This window comes from Glandiceps talaboti, chromosome 11 (genome assembly GCF_964340395.1).
Source record: "Glandiceps talaboti chromosome 11, keGlaTala1.1, whole genome shotgun sequence".
Lineage (NCBI taxonomy): Eukaryota > Metazoa > Hemichordata > Enteropneusta > Spengelidae > Glandiceps > Glandiceps talaboti.
In genome coordinates this window covers 5,155,135-5,177,217 of record NC_135559.1, presented here as the reverse complement: position 1 = coordinate 5,177,217, position 22,083 = coordinate 5,155,135, and the positions used below count along the sequence as shown (strand labels likewise).

Genomic DNA, 22,083 nt, shown 5'->3' with positions numbered 1-22,083 from the left:
GTATGTTTTGGTCTCAGACCATTTTTGTTTTGTGAACAAAGTTTTAAAAACTTTGGAGCAGAGGCGTTCAAAAAATACCGCCGCCAACGATAAAATATTGTGATTCTGAATATGATTGTTCGGTATTCCTTTTCTCCATAGGGATTGAAAAAGGGAAGCTTCATAGTTAAAGTTATATGTCTTTTTACAATTTGGCACATACTTTTAACTGAAGCCTATTTTTCTCAAAGGTGTAAAACACGACGATTCATATTCCATCACCTTTGTTTCCGTGACCGGCCGGATAACGTGACCCTCAGGTCATCGGTTGACCCCAGATAATGAATAATTCATTAGACGTTACGAACAGAGAAGCTATCAAGATGCCCGGTATGTATTTGATATTTTCTACCGCTAAGTCGCCGTATTTTGAAACGAAATTTGCACGATTACCTAAGAAACACCTTGTATGTGTAACAAAGTCATGTATGATTTAGTGCAATGTGGCCATAATTTTGTAACTTTGGCTAATGAACGCTAGAAACATGACCAAACATTGGTTACTAGGGACATGTCTGCCACCATCATGTAATGAACGATAACGTGCTATATTGGTATGTGCTTTTGTTTAGTTCGTTATGTCTGTATTTACGTACACAGTAATTCCACATTTACTGAAAAAAACAGTACTTTAACGATCAATATTTCAATGGCTTGGTATAAATGCAGTCATTCTTTTATTTTGAGACCATTTTGAAATTTTAACAGTGGTTGTTTTATTTTGTTGACATCAATATCATAACTGTCATCGTTATGATTATGTCAAAGCAACCACCATTTACACAAATTACAGAAACATTTAGTTTTCAACTGTCAGTGTAGTTTGGAAGACAGACTATGTAAAACGTTACATTTGTATTTATGTTGTTGTCAGTTACTCTAGTCAGCCATTTACCAATCACTCTCAGTCTTTTTCCACTATTTTACCCATTCTGTTGATCTTAAACGAAGAAGGCAACACAAAATATGATAAAAATATGCTAATTAGAAGTTGCCACCTCATCCATATATAACACAGATGAACATAAAGTAGAAGATGAAAAGGGACAAAATAATGTCAAGACTTAAGCTTCTGAAAGATTTCATTAGGGCCTACATATTCCGTTGGTTGAATTTATTTGATATTTCTATATTATAGTGCTTCTTGTTATCCCTTTTATTTACCTTTTTTTCATTACAGAAAACAGAAAATACACGTTTGGCAATCATAAAAACCATGTATTTCTGATTTATTTTAAGAACCTACAAAATACCATTGAAAACACTGTGTCTGACATATTTTATTTGCTATTCAATTTTCATAGCCCACAAGAAAACAAAATGAGTTCAGTGTCGGTGGGATTGCAAATTGATGTTTATACTTTGGCATATTTTACAGGAACCAAGTACTTAGCAAGTGTACATGAAGCTGTTCGAAATGGAGATGTATTAGAATTAGAGTCAATGGTTAAGAGAGGTGCTAGTATCAATGAAGTTGATGCTAAGGATAAATTTACGCCATTACATTGGGCCTGTCATGCTGGAAGTATTGAGGTAGGTATCTATACTAGTCTTCAATGGTTATCTTCAATGGTTATTGATGTATTATGAGCACAACACATTTATTTTTGTTCCAAAAAACGTTTTGCCATGTTTTACTTATTCAGTCAAATAGTTATTATGTAAAGGCAAGTCTGAAAAACACTGGGTCAAATGACATAGATTTCTTACACTTTCAGCAGTGTAAGGATTTAGCTCTTAGAATAGTTACTTCTGAAATGTCAGCTATTTATAACTTTGTTGGACTATTGACATTTTATCTTAACAAGTTTTGACTTGGTCAAATGGATGTGTTGGGTAGTGCAGAACTCAGATGAACTGTTGACAGAGTGAAGACTGTTACATTAGTGATAGGGATGTCAGAGTACACAATTAATTAAACTAATAAATGGTCATTAGCCTGAAGTCTTTAACCAATGTGAAATAGTTATCACATTGAAAGATAGTGTTTCTACATGTGCACGTCATGAACTTGGTTTAGAGTTACCAATCAAAATGCCTGAAGTTTTCATTCAAATCTGTATTATTTTTTGCAGTGCCTTCATTGGTTATTATGGCATGGTGCTGATACAACAGTAACTACACCTCAAGGTTGGACTGCAGCTCACATTGCTGCTATCAGAGGTCAAGATGCATCTGTACAGGTTAGTAATATGTAAATCACTCTTACTGTCACCATTTTCTCTCCATCAACTTGTTATAGTTTTAGCTGGGACATGACTTTCATAGTATGAATTTGACACTGCAGTTCTATAATGAATCAATGTCAGGTGTTTAGTTGTCATGTCATGTTGTTCCACCCTCACCAGAGTTGACCGATGTGTGAGGGTACCCCAGCACAACATACCTTACACACTATTGTGTAGTGTGTTTTATTCAAAACTGATATCTTTGTATTATTATCTACCCTGTAGGCATTAGCTATGAATGCCAGAAACAACAATTTCTTAATGAATCAATGTCAAGTGTGTTGTGTGTTTTATTCAAAACTGATGTCTTCATATTAAATTCAATCCTGTAGGCATTAGCTATGAATGGCTGTAGTATGAATGCAAGAGATCACCGTGGCAGTACACCAGCACATCTATCATCAGCACATGGTAACTCATATACACTGGCATCAATACTAAGATGTGGAACCGTAAGTCTGACTTTCTCAAACTTTTATTACAAAATATTTCTAATATATTTATATGGTTTTTTTTTGTTAATTGTTTTTTGTTTGTGAAAAGTACTACCAAGGAGTTTATCCATGATTCAAATTTCTACATAAATTAGCTTTCGTATTTCAAGTAGTTAGCATGGTATGTAGTCAGTTTATAGTATTCCTTCAAAGATTACATGTACATACATCATCAAAATTAGTGAATGAAACCAGTCCACATGTGTTAATTCATACTTGCCCCCTTTTGTAGTCGTTAGACATAATTTGTATAGTTCAATAATCATGTTGTTTGGCTCGTCAAATAATTCCACTGTATTTTTTGACCTCCAGGATGTAGATGCTAGAGATCACAATGGATGGACTCCTGTACACAATGCATCATTCCATGGCAGACTGGGATGTTTACAATTACTGGTCAAGTGGGGAGCTAGAACAGATGATGTGGACAATTCTGGTAGTACACCAGGTAAATTGAATTAAATGTTACCATAATGATAGCATTGAGACTGGAAGTCAAAATAACCAAGTGACTACTATGGAGTAGTAACACCTGTTAGTATTATATATCCATGTACACTGTACACAGAGAGAGTCTCATATTTCTCTTAAAATAGAGGCTGTTATATAAAGGGATGATCTGTTTATTATTTTCTCTCTTTTCTTGAGTATTCAAATAATGAAGTCACTACTATTAGCAATACAATGTTCAAAAGCAATTGAAAAAGTAAGGGAAGACAGGGAGATTACTATTGTTTCATTGTATGCATGTCTCAAAATATTTAGAGAGAGATTCTGATGAGACTTTCTGTTCAATTTCAGCTCACTTGGCAGCAATGGAGGGTCATTTACCATGCCTGAAGTTCATTGTATCATGTGGACCAAGTATCACAGCAATAGTAACAGCTAGGAATGATAATGGCGACACACCAAAAACACTGGCAGCTCAGTTTTACAAACAGAACTGTGTAGATTACATCAATGCTATTGGTAAGTGATATACCACAGATTTAGTAACAGCTAGGAATGACAATGGCGATACACCAAAAACACTGGCAGCTCAGATCTATAAACAGAACTGTTTAGAATACATTTAATGCTATCAGTAAGTTGACAGGTTGGTATGTCTAGCACAGACACAGTTGGCTTTCCGCTGTGAACTGCATTTCATTCCCAAAACTATGACTGAGATATTATTTCAAAGCAGCCAGGGTCCATCTTTGGTTGTTTTACCTATTATTTTTTGGGAGAAAGTAGCGATTTTTCCATAGTCTTGGAGTCAGTGTTGATTTTAATCAAAATGTTTTTCTTTTATACAGAATGGGAAAGAGATCACCCTGAAGAAGAAGAGAGTAAGTATGAAATATTTTTTAAAGGATTCTAAAAAGTTTGTAAAGGTTAGCATCCTCCATTCCCATAGGGATGGGATTGCAAAAAAGTACAACTAGCATGCATGCGTAGAGAATGTTGGCAAAGTTGTAGATATCTAATAGTTTAGGTCAAGTCAGAGGACAGTAACTGAAAATAATCGGACATTGTTGGATAAAGCTAAAAGTAAGATCTGTTTTGCTAGTATATGGAAACCAACATATCTACCTGACGGTGACCTCTATATTAGCATTGGAGATGATTAAATGTTTGAGATTGTACAGTTCTATAGACAACTACATTTCCACCAGTGCAATTTTCATTCTACGGAAGAATTTACATCTTTCTCCAATTTGTATTAAGCATTGTCATATGATTCCCTGCCTCCTGGTCCACTAGAGATCTCAGTAATACACTTTACATTGTATGGAAGTATTTACATCTTTCTCCGTTTTTATAGATTTGTCATTCCCTGCCCATGTTGCTGCATCTACTGGAGATCTAAGTCATTTGAGAATGTTGATAGAACAAGGAGTTGTTAATATTAATGAGAGAGATGACAAAGGATCAACACCTGCACATAAAGGTAAGAATTATAGAAACTAAGTAAAAGAGAATCTCAATATTGCAGAATGATATTGCTGACAAATAGCAGAAAATTGAATTCCAAGGCAAGTTCCTTGAGAAAGCCATAACTTGAAGTACTTGAATGTGTATTTCTTATGAAAACATTTCAATCAATAGTGCCTTCACACTAAGTACTAATAGACCTTTTCAATCAAAAGCTCCCTCTACTTACTTTGGTAGTTTAATTTAATTTTGTGTACAATGAATTTCAATCGTCTGTTTTATTTCAGCTGCTGGTAATGGTCGTATAGACTGTGTACAGTGGTTGATAGAGATGGGTGCAAATGGTAAGTAAAGAAGATAAACATTGAAGGATATTTCAATACGAGAACTTTACCAAGATATACCATCAGTGTTCTCCCGACTATCGAGAAAGCACGGTGCTATAATCGTCCTTGCTACCCCAGTCACTATGCTTGTCAGGTTTCTGCCATGCTTCAAATGTGTTCTACCATCATTGAGCTTTAGTAATCTTTGAATGACAAAATTATAACAATACTTTCACATGAAGAGAAATGACTGATTCCCAATGTACATGTGTGTATGTGTTAAATAAACAATTAACATGTCAGAGTTTGTTTCAGTGTTTAAGACATACAAATTATGTGGTGATCATTATGCATACATTATACAAATTCTAATTATTTATATGCAAATTACTATGCAAATTGGCTAGCTGCCATACTTGCAATCATCCTGGGGAGAACACTGTATACCATACCAGTAACCACAAGTAAATGCAGTGACCATTCACTGAGTTGGACCTCAGTGGGTCATGATTATTAAGCTATTTGTAACATCAGTTTTATCAGTCTATGTATAAGTCAACAAATTTCTATTTGCATTTATTTAAGTGTTTTGTATCTTTTTAGGTACCATCGAAATATGTCAGTGATAAAATATGCAAGTTTGTAGAGAAAGGTATAAGACTAGACAAGAACACAGTGTTAATCTTTTAACTTGATGGAAATGTTTGAATATTATCTGCCTACATAGTTTTCAATGTCCAACCTTGTATTTTGTTCCAGTTCACATCATGAATAATGCAGGAGAAACACCTAAAGATGTGGCCAGAAGATTTGCACAGTTAGCCTGTGTCAAGTTACTGGGAGAGGAGGACTCTGGTAAGTTATGCAATTCATATGCTAATTATGCTAACTAATATGCAAACTAGTACAAAATGGCTGACAAAATTTTGTCAGCAGCTGTAGTACATTTGTAGATAACCAAAAAAGTATTTAAGTTGAAAAGATGCGTTGCTTTAATTTTTAAAGATAGAACTGTTACAGATTGATAGCGATCTGCAGTAGTGAAATGTTTTGATTTTCTGTGAATATGTTGTGTAAACTTTGCAAGTAAAATTGTAATATAAGCATATTCTAAAACAAGAACATTAATTTGACACCCCCTAGCAGTAGCAGAGTTGATTTGACCCCCTAACCCTGGAAGGGTTTATATGACCTTTAGCCTTAGTGAATTTGATTTGGTTCCTTCCTGATAGAAGAGTACTGTATGCTGTGTAGTTTGAATCAAGAAATCATAATATTGACACTTTAAGAGTGTACAACAATCATGTCAACATTACCCGTCATATCTCAGTTCATTTTATTCCAATAATCAACTCATTGCACATCATATCATGTGTGATATACCCCTGCATGTGCATGAGTCAGTTAGTTACACTTTTACATACACATGTACATTGATCATCTGTGATTTATGTTTACCATAGCATGTGCACTTAATGTGACTTCAATTTGTGTTGTTGTATTTTCTGATCAAAGACCTACAGATCATTTGGAGAAAGGTGTTAGAACTGAAATCTTGATAAATTAAATTTTGCAAATCGTAATTGGCCTAGATTTCTTACCCAATCTTTTGTGAATGTGTCAACACTCCTAAAATATCTCAGTAGTATTTGTTCACACTTATAACAAGCAAACATACCAGAATGAAAACAAATGCTTGTTCATTCAATGTAGTCCATTCTCCTAAAAAAAAGTTATAACAGAAATCATGATCTGTACATCCTTGGTCTAACTAACAATCTCTCTTTTAATACAAAGCTTGTACATATGTGTCTACTTGCAGCTGCCTCATTGAGTCATGTGTTTCATTTCTCGAAATAAATATAAGTTTTATCTTGGCATGATTATTAAGATAATTTACCACAAGCAAAAATCATTCTGATAAATAGCTTATGTTAAATGATACCCATGATATGGTATCTGAAATTGCTTGTTTTGCCATCAGTAGTTAGGCATCATACATGTGGGTTTATGCAATGACATCGCTGTCTTCACAGACAACTCACTACCTTTCAAACTCTTCATTAAACCTAGTACAAAGGTGAGATGACATAGTGAAAAGTGTTTTGCAATGTTGATTTGTGCAATTTTACAAGTTTGCTGTTACAACTTACACCAGTCACATTTTATTAATTGAACATATTTCCGGACTGGTTGTAAGACTGCTTAAGTATCTTGACCTCTATATATGTATGTTGTCAGGTGATTGACTTCATTTTGACCTTGACCTTTTACTTCAAGGTCAAAAGTCAAACTACTGTTGCAAATCATGTGAACCATGTACATAAAAAATGGTTCAAGTGTCTAACACTTTATCTTCATGGATGCATTGCATGGATAGTATACTGACCCTGTCATTTTTCCTCAAGGTCAAATGTACAACTTGATATTCAAACTGAGTCACTTGGCATAAAAACTAGGGTCTTTGATAACGATAAGTTCCTCTTGTTGAAATGAAGCAGTGCAGTAGACATATATACAGAGCTTGAGCGTGTGTGTGACATTGAACTGTCTTCTTTCAGACGGTCTCCTTCCAACTAACCCAGCTTCTTCTCCAGAAAAGACTCAGACTGTCTCTGCTACTAAACAAAGTACTGTCATAGAGTCAGAGTCCCCTGGCCCTGCCATGATACCATTACGTAAGGCAAGCAGTCAAGAGATCCTGGATGACATCAAACATGAACTACCCAAACAACAAGTTGATCCATGTGAGTTGATACACTGTTAATGATGTATCACATGGTGGCAATGTTGGCTGGCTTTGCTGTGACACTTTCCTGCACTAATTTCCTATCCTAAACGCCCATCATGCTCTCAGCAAGAGTTAAATGCATGTCATGCCCTGCATCGTTCACTCACTCTCATCCAATTATTTTGTAATTTATCATTTCAAATGATTGCCATAAAATACTTAAAATTGAAACGGAAAAGTGGGGACCTTTCAAGAAAAGAGCGCCCTCTAGTGACAATTACCAGTTGTAACATAGATTGATGCATGGATGGTAATACATTTGAATATTCATTAATCATTCCATTTCATTATTCATTCTTGTGAAACAGCAATTTCATTATAATATATGACTATATAACAACTGATTCATCAAGATTACTACTCTGCCATGTCTATAGAGGGCGCTATTTGGTGGAAAGGTCAATGAACTTTGCATCTTTGGCATTACATGTAATTAAATGTTATAAGCGAAAGGTGTGCTTAGTAATTGTTGTTATCGTGCATGGTAGTAAAATGCATTTAGGTAAATAAAAGTGCAAGTTTATAGAAATTTATTTCAACTTTTTAAGTCAAAAATTACACTGTATTTAATTAAGATTTGCCCAAAACTGACATTAAACAAAATATCTTACAGGAATTACTTTTTGTTTAATTTGAAATGTGTTTTGTTGATACCAATGTTTCATATTTTTAGGATAATAATAATATTGAAGGAACCGCGTAATTTCAAAAGAGATATGCTAGTATATTAAACCAAATCTTAGTTTTCACTTGTTTTCTGGAAAGCTGAGGTATTACCTCAGTTCAGTAGCAGTTCAGTAGCAGTTCAGTAGCAGTTCAGTAGCAGTTCAGTAGCAGTTCAGTGTAATTAAACAAAGAATTTAATTGATGTCGCCTTACCTGAGAAATCTATATTGCTTTATCTGTTATATGTTACATATCAAAAATGATATACCAAGTGGACAGTTTTTTAGCTTGTTTTATTTTATGCATGAGATACTGTGGAGTATAGATAGAGTAATGCATGAAAGCTTTAGTATCATACATGCTGGTGATGCAGTGCAGTGTACTTTGTTTTCAGCTGTCTGTGGGTGAGGCAAAATTATGCTTGCTGTTCAGTAAAGGTTTACCCTTAGATAAATGGAAAATGGTATAATATTTGGGTATAATTGTGATCCACGCATCACTTAGAAAACATATTTCAGTTACCCATTTTAAATCTTTCTTTCCAAAGGAAGTATTGTGTGAGGGCATACTGTGAATATGGAAAATGAAGACAAAAGATTGTCAATAACAGTAATTAGCTATATCATGAATGTGTTTGAAACAACGTTGTGAGTTCCTAAAAATGCATCATCCTGAACAAAATGAAATATTTAGACTGGGTGTGAATAACATAATCATTACGTGTGTCACACTAGGAAACACCAATTTTTCAAAGGAGGTAGCAGTATTCGACTCGGTGTCCACCCTCCTGGTGTCTAAAGATGCTACGAAACAGCACTTCTAGTGGCCAAACTGTATAATCTTTTGTCTTTATGAGAACTGGAATATGGTGTATTGGAATATTACTTGTGTTGTGGTGGTATTGTATAGTATCCTGTAGATAAGAATGAAATTATGGTATTGCCATGGTTCAGTAATAATTTAGTACAAAAACTGCCATGGTTGCAATTATTCCTGTAATGTTAGACCAAGTTTTCTCATTAGTTTAGACTGTGTTCTGGTGCGACATTTTGAAAACATTCATTTATCTCTTACTAGATTCTGACTACGAGGACGGTGGAGTTGGTGGAGGGGAAGAAGATGAGGAGGATAGAGATGAGAGGCGAGCACGTCGTTATATTGACTACGGTAGTAATGATGCAGAGAGTATCAAACTGAGTCCAAAACAAAAACAAGAAGCCAGAGGTATGTAGCAATAAATTCATTAGATAATACAGTTGTACAAATTTAACAATTTCAACTTTGTATCAACTTTAAAAAAAAAGTTTTCTAGACAGACTATACCGATAGCAAATTTGAATCTTTGCTCACTTCATGTATAGGTAAGGATATTAATTTGGGCATAGTGAAGCTGAGCCAGACTTATCCATAAAGATCTCTCTTATCAAATGCTAACCAACGTATAAGTCAACCATTAGTTGGTTTGATTATTGACAGTGTCAAAATAATCACTCTAGTTCCTGTACAATAGTTTGATATGCAACAGTGTTTCACTTTGGGAAAAAAAATGCTACTTTTCCTAGGTACAGAGATTTTTAACTTAATTTTGTAGTTGCGATCTTTTGTCATGCAGATATACCTATATGCTGAGAGCAATATTACTATCTCAGTACTGTCTTTATATCTGTATTCTTTGACCTTTGAACTTATTTGTTTGTGTGTATTTTGATTTTTGTAACCATGGCAACTATGACAAAATTCATTTGTAGAAGAGTGCTGGTCAGTGGGGTCCTTAGGATCTACTAGTTCCAAAATCTCTTCATCTCACAGAGAAATGGCCAAGAGTGAGAAACTAACTATGTCTTGTATATTTTCATGTGTGTGTGTGGAGTGCAAAGCCATCATTGTAACGCTAATATATGCAAATGATATGCAAATACATGGAATTCTACAGGCATACATGCTTGCATTTATGCAAATTGTGTTCATGTCTAAAAAAACTAAATTATGTTAATGTTACAATTCAGCTCATTTGCATAATTTGTAACCATTTGTGTATTTTGCATTATGTTTGCATAAATTAGTCAAATTACTAGTTTTTATATTCATATTCCCTATTTCTTTGATTGGGAATGAACTGGAGGAAAATGAATTTAGGGAAATTCAGTCATTTTGATAGTGAGTCTGGGGAAACTAAATAGAAACCTGTATAATGAATTACAGCATGACATTCCTCTGTTGTTCTTGGTATAAAACAAGGAATTATTTACCTCATTGACTTGACAAAAGATGTTACTACAGTGAACCTTAATTATACCAATGGAGAGAAATGATGTCAACAATTATAATACTCAACAGTTGTACTAAAACATGTGTTGGATTAAAAAATACCTGCTTTTTTTGAGAAATGCTTTGCATGTACTGGTGTGTAGTTGATGTGGTATTTCCCAGAATATGGCATTTCTGATCCATGCATGGTGTGTTATGCTTCCTGCCCCAACCCTTCCCCACCCATCATTCTGACATGAAATTGAGGTGATCAATAAATTCTGAATACTGTCAAATGTTTAACTTTTCAAAAAAATACATGTATCATTTGAAATAATATTTCCATGATTAGTATTTGTAGATGAGTATTTGTTCATTAGTTTTGTTTTGATATCTCTTTCCTTACCATTTTTATGTTTATTTCATTTTCAGTTTAAATAAAATGTTTTAATTTGAATCTTTGCAATGCTTGTGTCTGTAGGTCGAGCTTTGAAGCGCATAGAAGAATTGATTCGACTGATGGAGATTTCTAAAGAGAATTACCGTCAGCTGGGAGGACGATTAGATGAAGACAAACTAGAAGCTAAGAAAGAAAGAGAAAGTGATAGGTATGTAAAAAATATATAATGAGTTCTAATTCAAAAATTGTTCTACTCTACTATGAATTACAAAGGTTATAATACGTTACTGTCAAGTATTATGCACAAGCAGTTCAACTTAGTAAACAGTATTGAGCTTTCAATCTGTCTTGGTCGACAGGCCTCCTCAGAATAACAAATTCCATAGTTACAGCTGAATAGTTCTGGTCAACAGCTCTCTAGGTGACACCTGGTAACATCATATCTACGAGTAGGCAGTACGTTGTAACTTGTTGCAGACAGTTGTATGGGTCCCGATGGTTTCTTTCCAAAATTTATCTTTTTATAGACAAATGTTGGTTCCAGTCATTATTATGTCAAATATTGGGTTGGTAAATTTTGAGTGTAGTTAGAAACTGTTAAATCATTTTTTTATTCTTCATAAACTGTAAAACTTCAAAATAGTGATTGTAAATTCTCATAGTGTCTATAAAATCCATATTGTGCAAATAATGTAATGTCATTGATATCAATATTTATAATTTGGTTATTATATAGAATTATCAAGGAACATGAAGCCCAGTTAGAGTATGAACGATTGAGAAGAGAAAAATTGGAATCTCAGTTGGATGAGTGCAGAGCTGAGATTGCACATCTCAACTTACAGTTGGAAAGAGCGCAAGAACAGCAAGAGGTAATGTCACACACCTTTTTAAATGAATAGCGCCCTCTAGTGACAATATAGAGGGAAACTATGTAAACTATTATCAAATTGAAGTTTGTTCAAAAACACAAATTTGAAAATTGTACCTGAAATGTTTTTGACTGCACACTTCAGTCTTTGTCAACAGATTGTCCCACTATTCAGTACATGTGACCTTATGGACATGTGAGCCTAATAAGGGGTCATAGGTGCCTGGAAGTTTGTATCGCCCTCCATCTCTGTTCAATAAAATTTAAAATCCTAGACACTGACACTAGACACTTTGAACAAGGAGTGAAGGAAGCCATCTACATCTGGACACTTAAACCACCATTGAATATAAGACAGAGGTACCTATGACCCCTTATTACTAGGCTCACATATTAATAAGGTCACATGTGCTGAAGAGTGGATCAGTCTGTTGACAAAGACTGAAGTTCGCAGTTGAAAATTTCAGATACAATTTGCAAGTTTGTGTTTGGGACAAAAGTTCAATTTGATACTATGATTTACCAACACAAATAAATTTCCATCAAAAACCTCTATAAACTATCCATATGCTTTATCCGTTAATCACAAAGTTAGTATGTTCAGAAGTCATAACAGAAAAAGACATTTGAAAACTTTTTTCAACATTTATTCAGGTTGCAGGTTTGATAACATTGAGGATATTATTTACAAACACACATTGTAAAAGTTGTCTTGGAGCAAGCACTAGTTGATATGTAAATTTTGAAAATGCATCTTTCTAACCCAATTTTCAGCGTGATGACTTTCTCTGTCGTAGATTTAAAATAATGATAACTTAGAAATAGCATTAAAGCAATGTATGATTACTAATAGACTTGCAGTGTTTCTTCTAAGGACTGTTAACTTTTGAGAAATTACAGCTATTAAAATGATGTAGGCTTGGTGTTTCATTCATTCAACATGACATCTATCACACACCCTCAGACAACTTCTAATGCAAAAGAAACAATTACATAGGTGCTGTGTTAGTTGGGATGTAGAAGTAGTAAAATAAGGAGGTGGGTTAGGTTACTTGGCAGATACCAAATTAAACCTCAGAGGGGACACTGCACTATAATGATGTGTTTATATGTAATAGATTCATGTCTTCTATATGTTTGTTCTTTGTGTGAACTTTGCATGTGAATTTTGTGAATACTATTTTATTTCTTTACTAGACTTTTCTGATTCATGATGAGGTATGATGTATTGAGATATGGGGACTAGACGTTTGAACTAACAGGGTGTAGTTTTAATAGTTTGGGATATTTATAATGCATGTTTTGGGTTTAAAGAAATGGAAGTAGGGTGTCTATACTATTTCTGTTCTGTGCAGTTTACTCTCATGATTGGAGTTATTAGTTTGACATGAATAAGAAAACAAAAAATGAAGAACAATAAAGTCAATTGGAAACATAACGTGTGTGTGTGTATGTGTGTGTGTGTTTCTGTCTGTCTGTCTGTCTGTCCATATATGTATGTATGTATGTATGTATGTATGTATGTATGCATGTTATGTTTCCTGCTGACTTTAGTGTAATGACAAATCTATTCGATCTTTTGTTGTTATGGCAACCAGAATCCAAACAATTACTGTAGTTTTGAAGGGAAACACAGGTAAAAAGCTTGCAAAAAATCCTAGACTTTGAACTATGATACATGATGAAAACAACACTAGCCTGATTATGATAGTAAACTGCAAGGTATTCTGTCTGCATATATATATAAACAAACTATCTGTGTTTAATACAGGTATCTTATATTACAGTATGTATAATGGTGAAAGGGACATATAGTGGTTTTTACATATTATACTAAGATAATGCATGTTGTGTACTAGGGTTTAGTTCTGTGGATACTTCATATATATATGTATCGTTGCGTCACTACAGTAAGGCCGTATCTGCCTATATTATTGAATAGTAGATACATGTAAAACCTTACTGCACTGACGCGGCAATATATACCGGTATATACATAAGGGTAAGGTTGCATGTGGGGTTGTGTTTTCCTATGTGTGATACAGTATCTCATAATTTTATTTATATCTTAAACAAATTTATAACAGATTTCAAATCACTTGGCTGAATATGTAAGACAATCATATGCTATTGTTAAGTTGAAGCAGCAATTTTAGAAATTAGAAAAGATAAAAACAGACAGAAATTGTAAGGTGCATTGGCAGAAATGAGTAAATGCATGAAAAGTCACTTATTGCTATATCAGGCTTTTGTGACCTATGACCTACCATTCATAGTATCAGAACTCCATAAACTGGTACATTTTGCTTAGAAAATATCATTATTAGGGTATAAGTATTATGGGAAGATGTCATCAGTAAACAAGGTTTTGTCATAAAAATAGGCTTAAATCTGCAAAGAAATTAGAAAAATAATTCATTGAAACTAGGCTTTGTATTGCAGCATATCTTTTATTTACACATAGCATTGAATGGTGTTCCCATGGGTGATTGTTGCTATGGTTTCACCAGCCATAATTTTGCATGTATTTTCAATTTTTATTTTCATTCGAACTCACCCATCTATTCCAGCCATGTTATCACGTACCCCTTGTACTGACATTGCATCATACATAACAGCTATACCCCTGCTTTTACACAGCAATCCATCCTCATTTTGCAATGATATATTTTGCCCTAATTATTTGCCATATTTTCCTTTTGTTTTTTTTCTGTGTTTGTTTATTTGTGCCCATGTATATGTTTGTTTCTGTGTTTGTTTGTTTGCTTGTTATGCTGCCTACCCCTGCATGTAGTCCTATCGTGAGCTATCTCCAGTCATGGTAAGTATAGACGCTATCCCCATTGCATTGGTTCTGTTCAACAATACCTGTACAATAACTTCTACAACAATGTTCAAAATGTGTACAACCACAGCCTGGTTATTTATCAGTCATCTGACACATTCAACACTGACAGTGACTTTGCATGATTCAGACATTTACATGTTTATTTTCATTGACATAAAGTTATATATGTTGACATGGACTTCTAATTTTACATAAACTTCTAAATTGACATAAAGTTATATGTTGACATAGACTTGTACATTGGTAATGGTGTGAATGAGATTATATTGACATCTGTGTTGACATTGACACTGACATCTACCGGTGACATGTATCCACATGTTAACATTGACACAGATTTCTACTTTGTAGTCTGGATGCCAATGTGAGTGGCAAGATCTAGGTGTAAATACTTCATATTCATATTTAGGATGGTACCAGTATAGTGGTCCAAAAATAGTATCATTTCTGACAATTAGGCTAATGGTATTAATATTACCAACAATTTCAAACACACACATAGACACATGTGTGCATACATGAATACATGCCCACACACAGGCAGATCGACAGACAGACAGACAGACAGACAGACAGACAGACAGACAGACATGCATAGATACATACATACATACATACACACATACACACACACACACACACACACACACACACACACACACACACACACACACACACACACACACACATCCGCTCACACTCAACTCACTCAGACCTGTATCAGAAGTATTTGTAGAGATATTATACAACAGTGCCAATGCTTTGAGAGAATGGTGCAAAAATGAAATAAATTGCCAACAAATCTTAATGACAATGTATCCTGATGCATTCTATCTCCCCAATGTGGCTTTTATCCTGCACACAGATATACTTGCACCACTCACATACCCTTTTTGTCTAGTTTATTCAATACCTGACACCCCTACCTTCTATGAAATTTGAACTAACCCTGTAATGTGTAAACAGGCAAAGTTCAACTATTATTAAGATATAGGGGTGCTGCAATCTTTAATATTATCTCAGTTCTCTTAGTTTAATTACAACAGCTGCAAATATCCTTATAACTTTTATTTGTAAATTAATATTTCTGATATTAATATTAACTATGATAATATTGTTACAGTAATAATGCATGTTTATTCTTTGCTAGATATTATAGTGACTATTATGTATAGACAATTCTCCCTTCTACTAGTCCAGTAGACTTTGACTGGTGACTTTTACTATCTAGTGCCTAATGACAGGCATATCTAATTTGTTGTCATGGTACTGGGACTGTCCCTTGCTGTGTTTGACATTTGTCAGTGACTGAATCTCTGGTAGCTCTCAAACACTAAATAAAACAAAACAATGTGTTTGGTTCTTGTACTTGTATTAGACGGGTTATAGATATATGTACAAGTATTTTCAAACTAACATTTCCTTGGCAACATAATTCTAAAATGATTTTTAATATTGATTTACATGACATACAACCACAACTATACTTAATCACACAGTGGCACATGCATACATACATACATACATACATACATACATACATACATACATACATACATACATACATACATACATACATACATGCATGCGCATGCATGCATGCATACATACATACATACATACATACATACATACATACACACACACACACACATACATACATACATACATACATACATACACACACACACACATACATACATACATACACACATACATACACACACATACATACATACATACATATTTACTTTTGTACATACACACACACACACACACACACACACACACACACACACACACAGTATTTCTGCTATAACATCAATTTATAATCCAGCCCTCAATCTTAAACCTATAAATATGAATGATAACGAATACTTACTGTTGATAGCAATATGTTTAGAGTAAACAATTCTTTAACATGTTTGTATCACCACAGAGTGTATGTTCATTGACATTATGACTTGTGTGTTAAACGTTTATTTTAGATAAAAATAATTTTAAAAAATGGTAAAGTTTTGGTCTGTTTTCAATACATAAGTCATCTCTCAACTCTACTTCAGTCTATCATTATTTCCTAGTAATTTTGCATTATCACAACCATCTAATGCAAGTCTCTAAAGTTTTCCTAATGATATCACATTTGTTTCCATGGCAACAGAGTGAGGAAGAAACTAAAACCAAAAAGAAGATCAAGAAGAAGCCACAGTCAACAGGTGGAGGCGTCTTTGTTCGTAGAAACATCTCCAAGACATCGGTAAAATCAGATCCAATTTTCTAAGAGAAAGAACTATCAATTCCTGCAGCTGTGTATCTATCACATTAGCAAATCCAAAAAAGATGATGAATATTTAGCAAAAATAATGTCTGCAATGCTACTTGCACTATATCTGCCATACTGATTGGTAGGATAGATGACTTCCCATGATGCATTGTCATCTGGGTCAAAGGTTACATTTCCATGTTGCCCTTTTATCACCAAACCAGAAGAAAGTGATATTTCATATATTTGGATCAGTCTACTTATATCCAAGGGGTGGACAAAATACCACCTGTCAGTTTCTAAATGTGAAATATTTTTAAGTTTTCAGAGTACATATAAATTGAATATATTTAGCATTGGTGTGTAGACTTTTCTTCCCACCGGGCAATGTTATCATTTTAATAAATGCACACAAAAAATTTTAAGTATCTTAAAACTATAAGAATTGTACAATGGCAATATTAGAATAATTTTAATAGTTTTTTTAAGCGACACTTTGTTTATTATACATATTTTAAAGAGTATTTGTCACATTACAACCAAAACTCCATTAGATGTGCAATTGTCAATGCTTTTGCAGCTGCCTTCACCCCTACCCCCACCCCATAATTTTGTCGCCACTAGAGGGCTCTATTGCAAATGAATAAACAAATGCTTGTACATGTGACCAAGGTCGTGTTCACTGTTTTTCACATTAATTCATGGGAAATTTGATTTGTCGCTCTTCATGCAGACATAATCATGTCTTCATGACAGTTTTTTTTTAAATACATTCAGTACTAGAGAAAGTTAGTGAATTAAATATTTTTACATCATCATCTTCTGAGTGTGTAAAACTTGAAAAAAAAAATTGTTCAATTTATGTAAATATTTCTCACAAGTCAATCAATTTATCTAAATGTGATTTATTAATCATGTCATATTTTCAACACTTTTGTGATAAAAATACCTTGTAGATATAATTATCTGTAAATGTAGATTTCTTCAAAATATTATAACTTTGAGCTCTCAAAGTTCTAAACTGAATGTTGAAAAATGAACAGACACAGCAACTGTTGAAAAAAAGATGTGTAAATTCATGCAGGGTTTATAATATAGGGTTTTTAAAAATGAGACGCATTGTATAGTTGATCTGCCAATTTGTAATAATCAAGTTATAAGGTATTGTACTCTACAACCTAGAAAGTCGTGATGGATGAATGGTTATTCATGTGTTGGATGTTCCATTATGAGTGAATACTACAACTTTAGTTTTCATTTATTGATTACTTTTTTATTATCAAGAAATGTACGCAATCATAAGGTTTTTGAAACAGAGAGACATTACATGCTATGTACAACATTGACACTTGGTTGAGATTGGAATAAATTGTGATGAAGCTAGGGTGTCAGAACAAACAATATTTTGATGAAGCTAGGGTGTCTGAACAAACAGCAGCACAGTGTCTTGAAATACATGCAATATCTCAATTTCGATCCAAATTATGTAATGATGACAATAAGATTTCACACCGATCACACAGACACACTCTGAACATCCTGACTACAGTGTGTTGGCAGACCTATACCATACAATTGTTATCATATCAGTCAAGCTGATCACCATATAAGGAAATAATAATAAATATTCATATATGCAAAATAGTATGACTATATATGGTGATCTTGTAGACTGCATATTGTAATTTACAAAGAATGTATATATTCAGAATCACAATTTCTTGATATAATAAATGAATTTCAGAAAAAGATATCAACTTTTCTTACATTTATTTACTGTATTTCAAAGAGTACATTCCATGTATAGAGTATTTTATACGCTGGAATACTGTATTACCACTGGGAATGTGTTTCAGCTCTTTACATGGGCGGAAATTTTCCCGGAAAATTAATTGCAGCATACACACATATTGTGAATCTCACTGTATATGCATGAAGTCCATGCATAGGAATAACATTAAGTACAGTAAAATTGCTCTGTCAAACTTCTGGCTAATGTTATTTTTATAAGTTTTCTTTTTCACTTGCCATGGATTTCAGGAAGTTTGAATTTTGAAGCTTGGTTTCATTTGTATACAGTGAGAGTCACAACAAGTGTGTGGATATGTAGGCTGTCAACAATAGATGGATATCTAGTTGTGTTGATAAATTTTCCTGGCCAGGTGTTTGAAGAGTAGACATTCATTCATTTAAGACATGGCTATAAGGATTTAATAACAACAACAATCAATTTATTTCACAAATTAATTATGCATCATAAATAGAATTATATCATTGTAAAATGAATTCACATCAACATGTTGTTCTCGCCAAGTCTGTAATACAGTGAAGTGGTAATAAAGTATTCCTGAGTACATAATGTATAATGTATATGCTGATATATAATGAAATAAATATTTGATACATTAAACCATGTTGGTGGTGTTCTTTTTTTGAAGTGGATGTCTTGTGTCTCTAGAAAGTTTATTCCATATAGAAGACTTTAAGATTTGTTATGCTGATTCACTTTGAATGGTGAGAAAGGTGATGGCTGATGTGTAAAAGATGTCCTAACATTATATCTAGCCTTGAGACTTGGCTATCTGACTTTAAAATGTTTGCCAGAATGTATCTTGTGGTCACTTTTCTCCATGATTTTAATGGAGATTTGGTTGGAGGTTTTCACAAAAGTTTCAAGACTTTTTGAGATACTGTAACTTAGATTTTTTCGCTAGAAAATTTTGTGATTTTACAGTCTTCTGCTAGTTCTCAAAGACTAATTTTCACTATTTTACCAGACTGGTACATTGTCTTCATGTACAGGTGGCATTTTAGTCACTACTTATTTTTGCATTTTTGAAATAAGGAAAATAAGTCTTTAGTGAAAATTTACAGTATTTACGACAGCAAAATTTTTCAAAGTGCATATGGGGTTGGTAGAGATGAGTAACAAGAACCATGCAAATTTTGAAGCGTAAACTCCTACGTCAAACGCCTGATTTGTTGTGAATCAACATATGCCTCTTCATTTTGGAAACCGACTTGAATCCTTTATTGCATAATGGACAAGAGTGAGGGCGCTGTGTTGAATGTGTCACTCTATTATGGGTGTACAATGATGTTATACACTTAAATGTTTTGCCGCAAAGACTGCACTGATGAGGGCGCTCTTCTGAATGAATAGCCTCATGATTTTTTAGACGTACTTTGTTTGGAAAAGACTTACTGCAGATGTTACACTGAAATGGTCTTTCATTGGTGTGTATATTTCTGTAATGTTGTCTTAGATTACCTGACTGTGAGAAAGCTTTTCCACAAGCAGTACATACGAAAGGACGCGGTGTTTCGCTGTGGCAACGTAGATGTATTTGGAGGGTTTCTTTAGTCTTCATAGTTTTCCCACATACAGAACACATAAATGGTTTGGCAGTAGAATGAGTTTTGATATGTTTACCCAAGTCATATTTCCTACTAAATGCTTTATAACATATCATACACTTGTACAAACATTCTTCCAAATGACTTTCAACCTTCTTACATTTTGAGTGTTTAGACTTCTTGTGGTAGTATAAATGATGTCGCTTTATAAACTGCTCACCACAGACATCACATTTGTGAGGTTGACACCCTTCATGCGCATTCATATGCTCTTGAAATGCATCTTTCTGGGCGAAGATTTTTCCACAGATTCCACACACAAGTGGTTCTTCCATATGATGTTTCCTATGTCCTTGCAATGCTTCTTTTCCTTCAAATATTTTTCCACATTTTTCACAAAAATATTTTTGTTCATCATCATGCTCACAGTGATGCCCTTTAAGAAATTCTAGTGTTTCAAATACATTTGTACATTCCTTACATCTGTAGCGTTTCAGTCCATCTGTTTCACTGACAAAATCCTCAAAGTTTTCATTATTTAAGATGTTTTCTCTGCTGACATTACCAGCATTTCTCCTATGCTGTTTCATGTGACCAAGAAGTGATTCTTGTCGTCCGAACATTTTTCCACATTTTTCGCAGCAGTATTTCCGATCATCATCATGAGTCTGATTATGTTCTTTCAGAAGTTCCCTAGTATCAAAGGCAATACCACACTCCTTACACTTCAGGAATACTTCCAAATGCATTTTTCTGTTGTGTTCCCAAAGCTGCACTCTAGAAGGAAACACCTCATTACATTTATCACACATACCACTCTCTGGGGAATGATTCATTTTATCTTTATGCCGTTGAAGCTGAATATTCAACTTGAAACTCTCATTGCAAACGTGACATTTATAATTTTTAGCTGTTGAATGTTTTGTCTGTCTATGATACCACAGAATTGCCCTAGATGTGAATGCTTCACTACATTTTTCACAACGATATGGCTTTCTACCTTCATGCATATTCATATGTTCTTCTAATGACCTTTTCATTATCAGTTTACCGCATATTTCACATTCACATGAACCATCCTGTGTACTTGGTAGTTCACCTTCCTCATTGGACCGATTCAATTTCTTTTTCCTTCCCGTTTTCCTGCACTTTTTATCCTCACAATGGGAATAATGTTCCATCAGACTTTTGTTGTCATCAAAGACAACCATACATGCCTTACATGTGAATGTTTTTTGTGTACCTACTGTATTTTCACAATTCAACATCTTTACACATTTCTTGTTCCTGTGTCTCTTAAGCTGAGTACTGGTAGCAAAACATTCACTGCATAATTCACATTTGTACTTCTCAAATTTTAAATGTTTAGCTCTTCTGTGATAATGCAATTGATGATATTTCATAAAAGATTTTCCACAAAATGCACACTTAAACTGTTTCTTGCCTTCATGGACGGCAATACATCCTCTGGAATGATCAATTCCTTTGTATGCTTTACCAGAAATTTTACATTTGTTAGTCTTTTCTTGATAGCTTTGACTTTTTCTCTCGTGCATTTGAATTTTATGTCTCTGCAGCTGATGATTTCTTTTGAAATTTTCACCACAAACTTCACATTGAAATTTTGTCACTTCCT

At 33.9% G+C, this 22,083-nt stretch overlaps 1 protein-coding gene across 2 annotated transcripts; it reads left to right on the top strand.

Moving 5' to 3' along the window:
• Positions 1 to 348: 348 nt before the first annotated feature.
• On the top strand, positions 349 to 19,436 carry LOC144442220 (ankyrin repeat domain-containing protein 42-like). Of its 2 annotated transcripts, XM_078131498.1 has the most exons (15): positions 349 to 369; positions 1,418 to 1,572; positions 2,115 to 2,222; positions 2,600 to 2,719; positions 3,074 to 3,209; positions 3,563 to 3,730; positions 4,060 to 4,092; positions 4,569 to 4,694; positions 4,966 to 5,022; positions 5,764 to 5,859; positions 7,566 to 7,751; positions 9,539 to 9,685; positions 11,190 to 11,316; positions 11,845 to 11,980; positions 16,989 to 19,436. In XM_078131498.1, exons 1-15 carry the CDS (start codon positions 363 to 365, stop codon positions 17,106 to 17,108), a joined length of 1,722 nt encoding a protein of 573 aa, XP_077987624.1. In that variant the 5' UTR covers positions 349 to 362; the 3' UTR covers positions 17,109 to 19,436. The 2 variants fall into 2 exon arrangements, with proteins under 2 accessions (XP_077987624.1, XP_077987625.1); XM_078131499.1 differs by lacking the exon at positions 7,566 to 7,751.
• Positions 19,437 to 22,083: the final 2,647 nt, after the last annotated feature.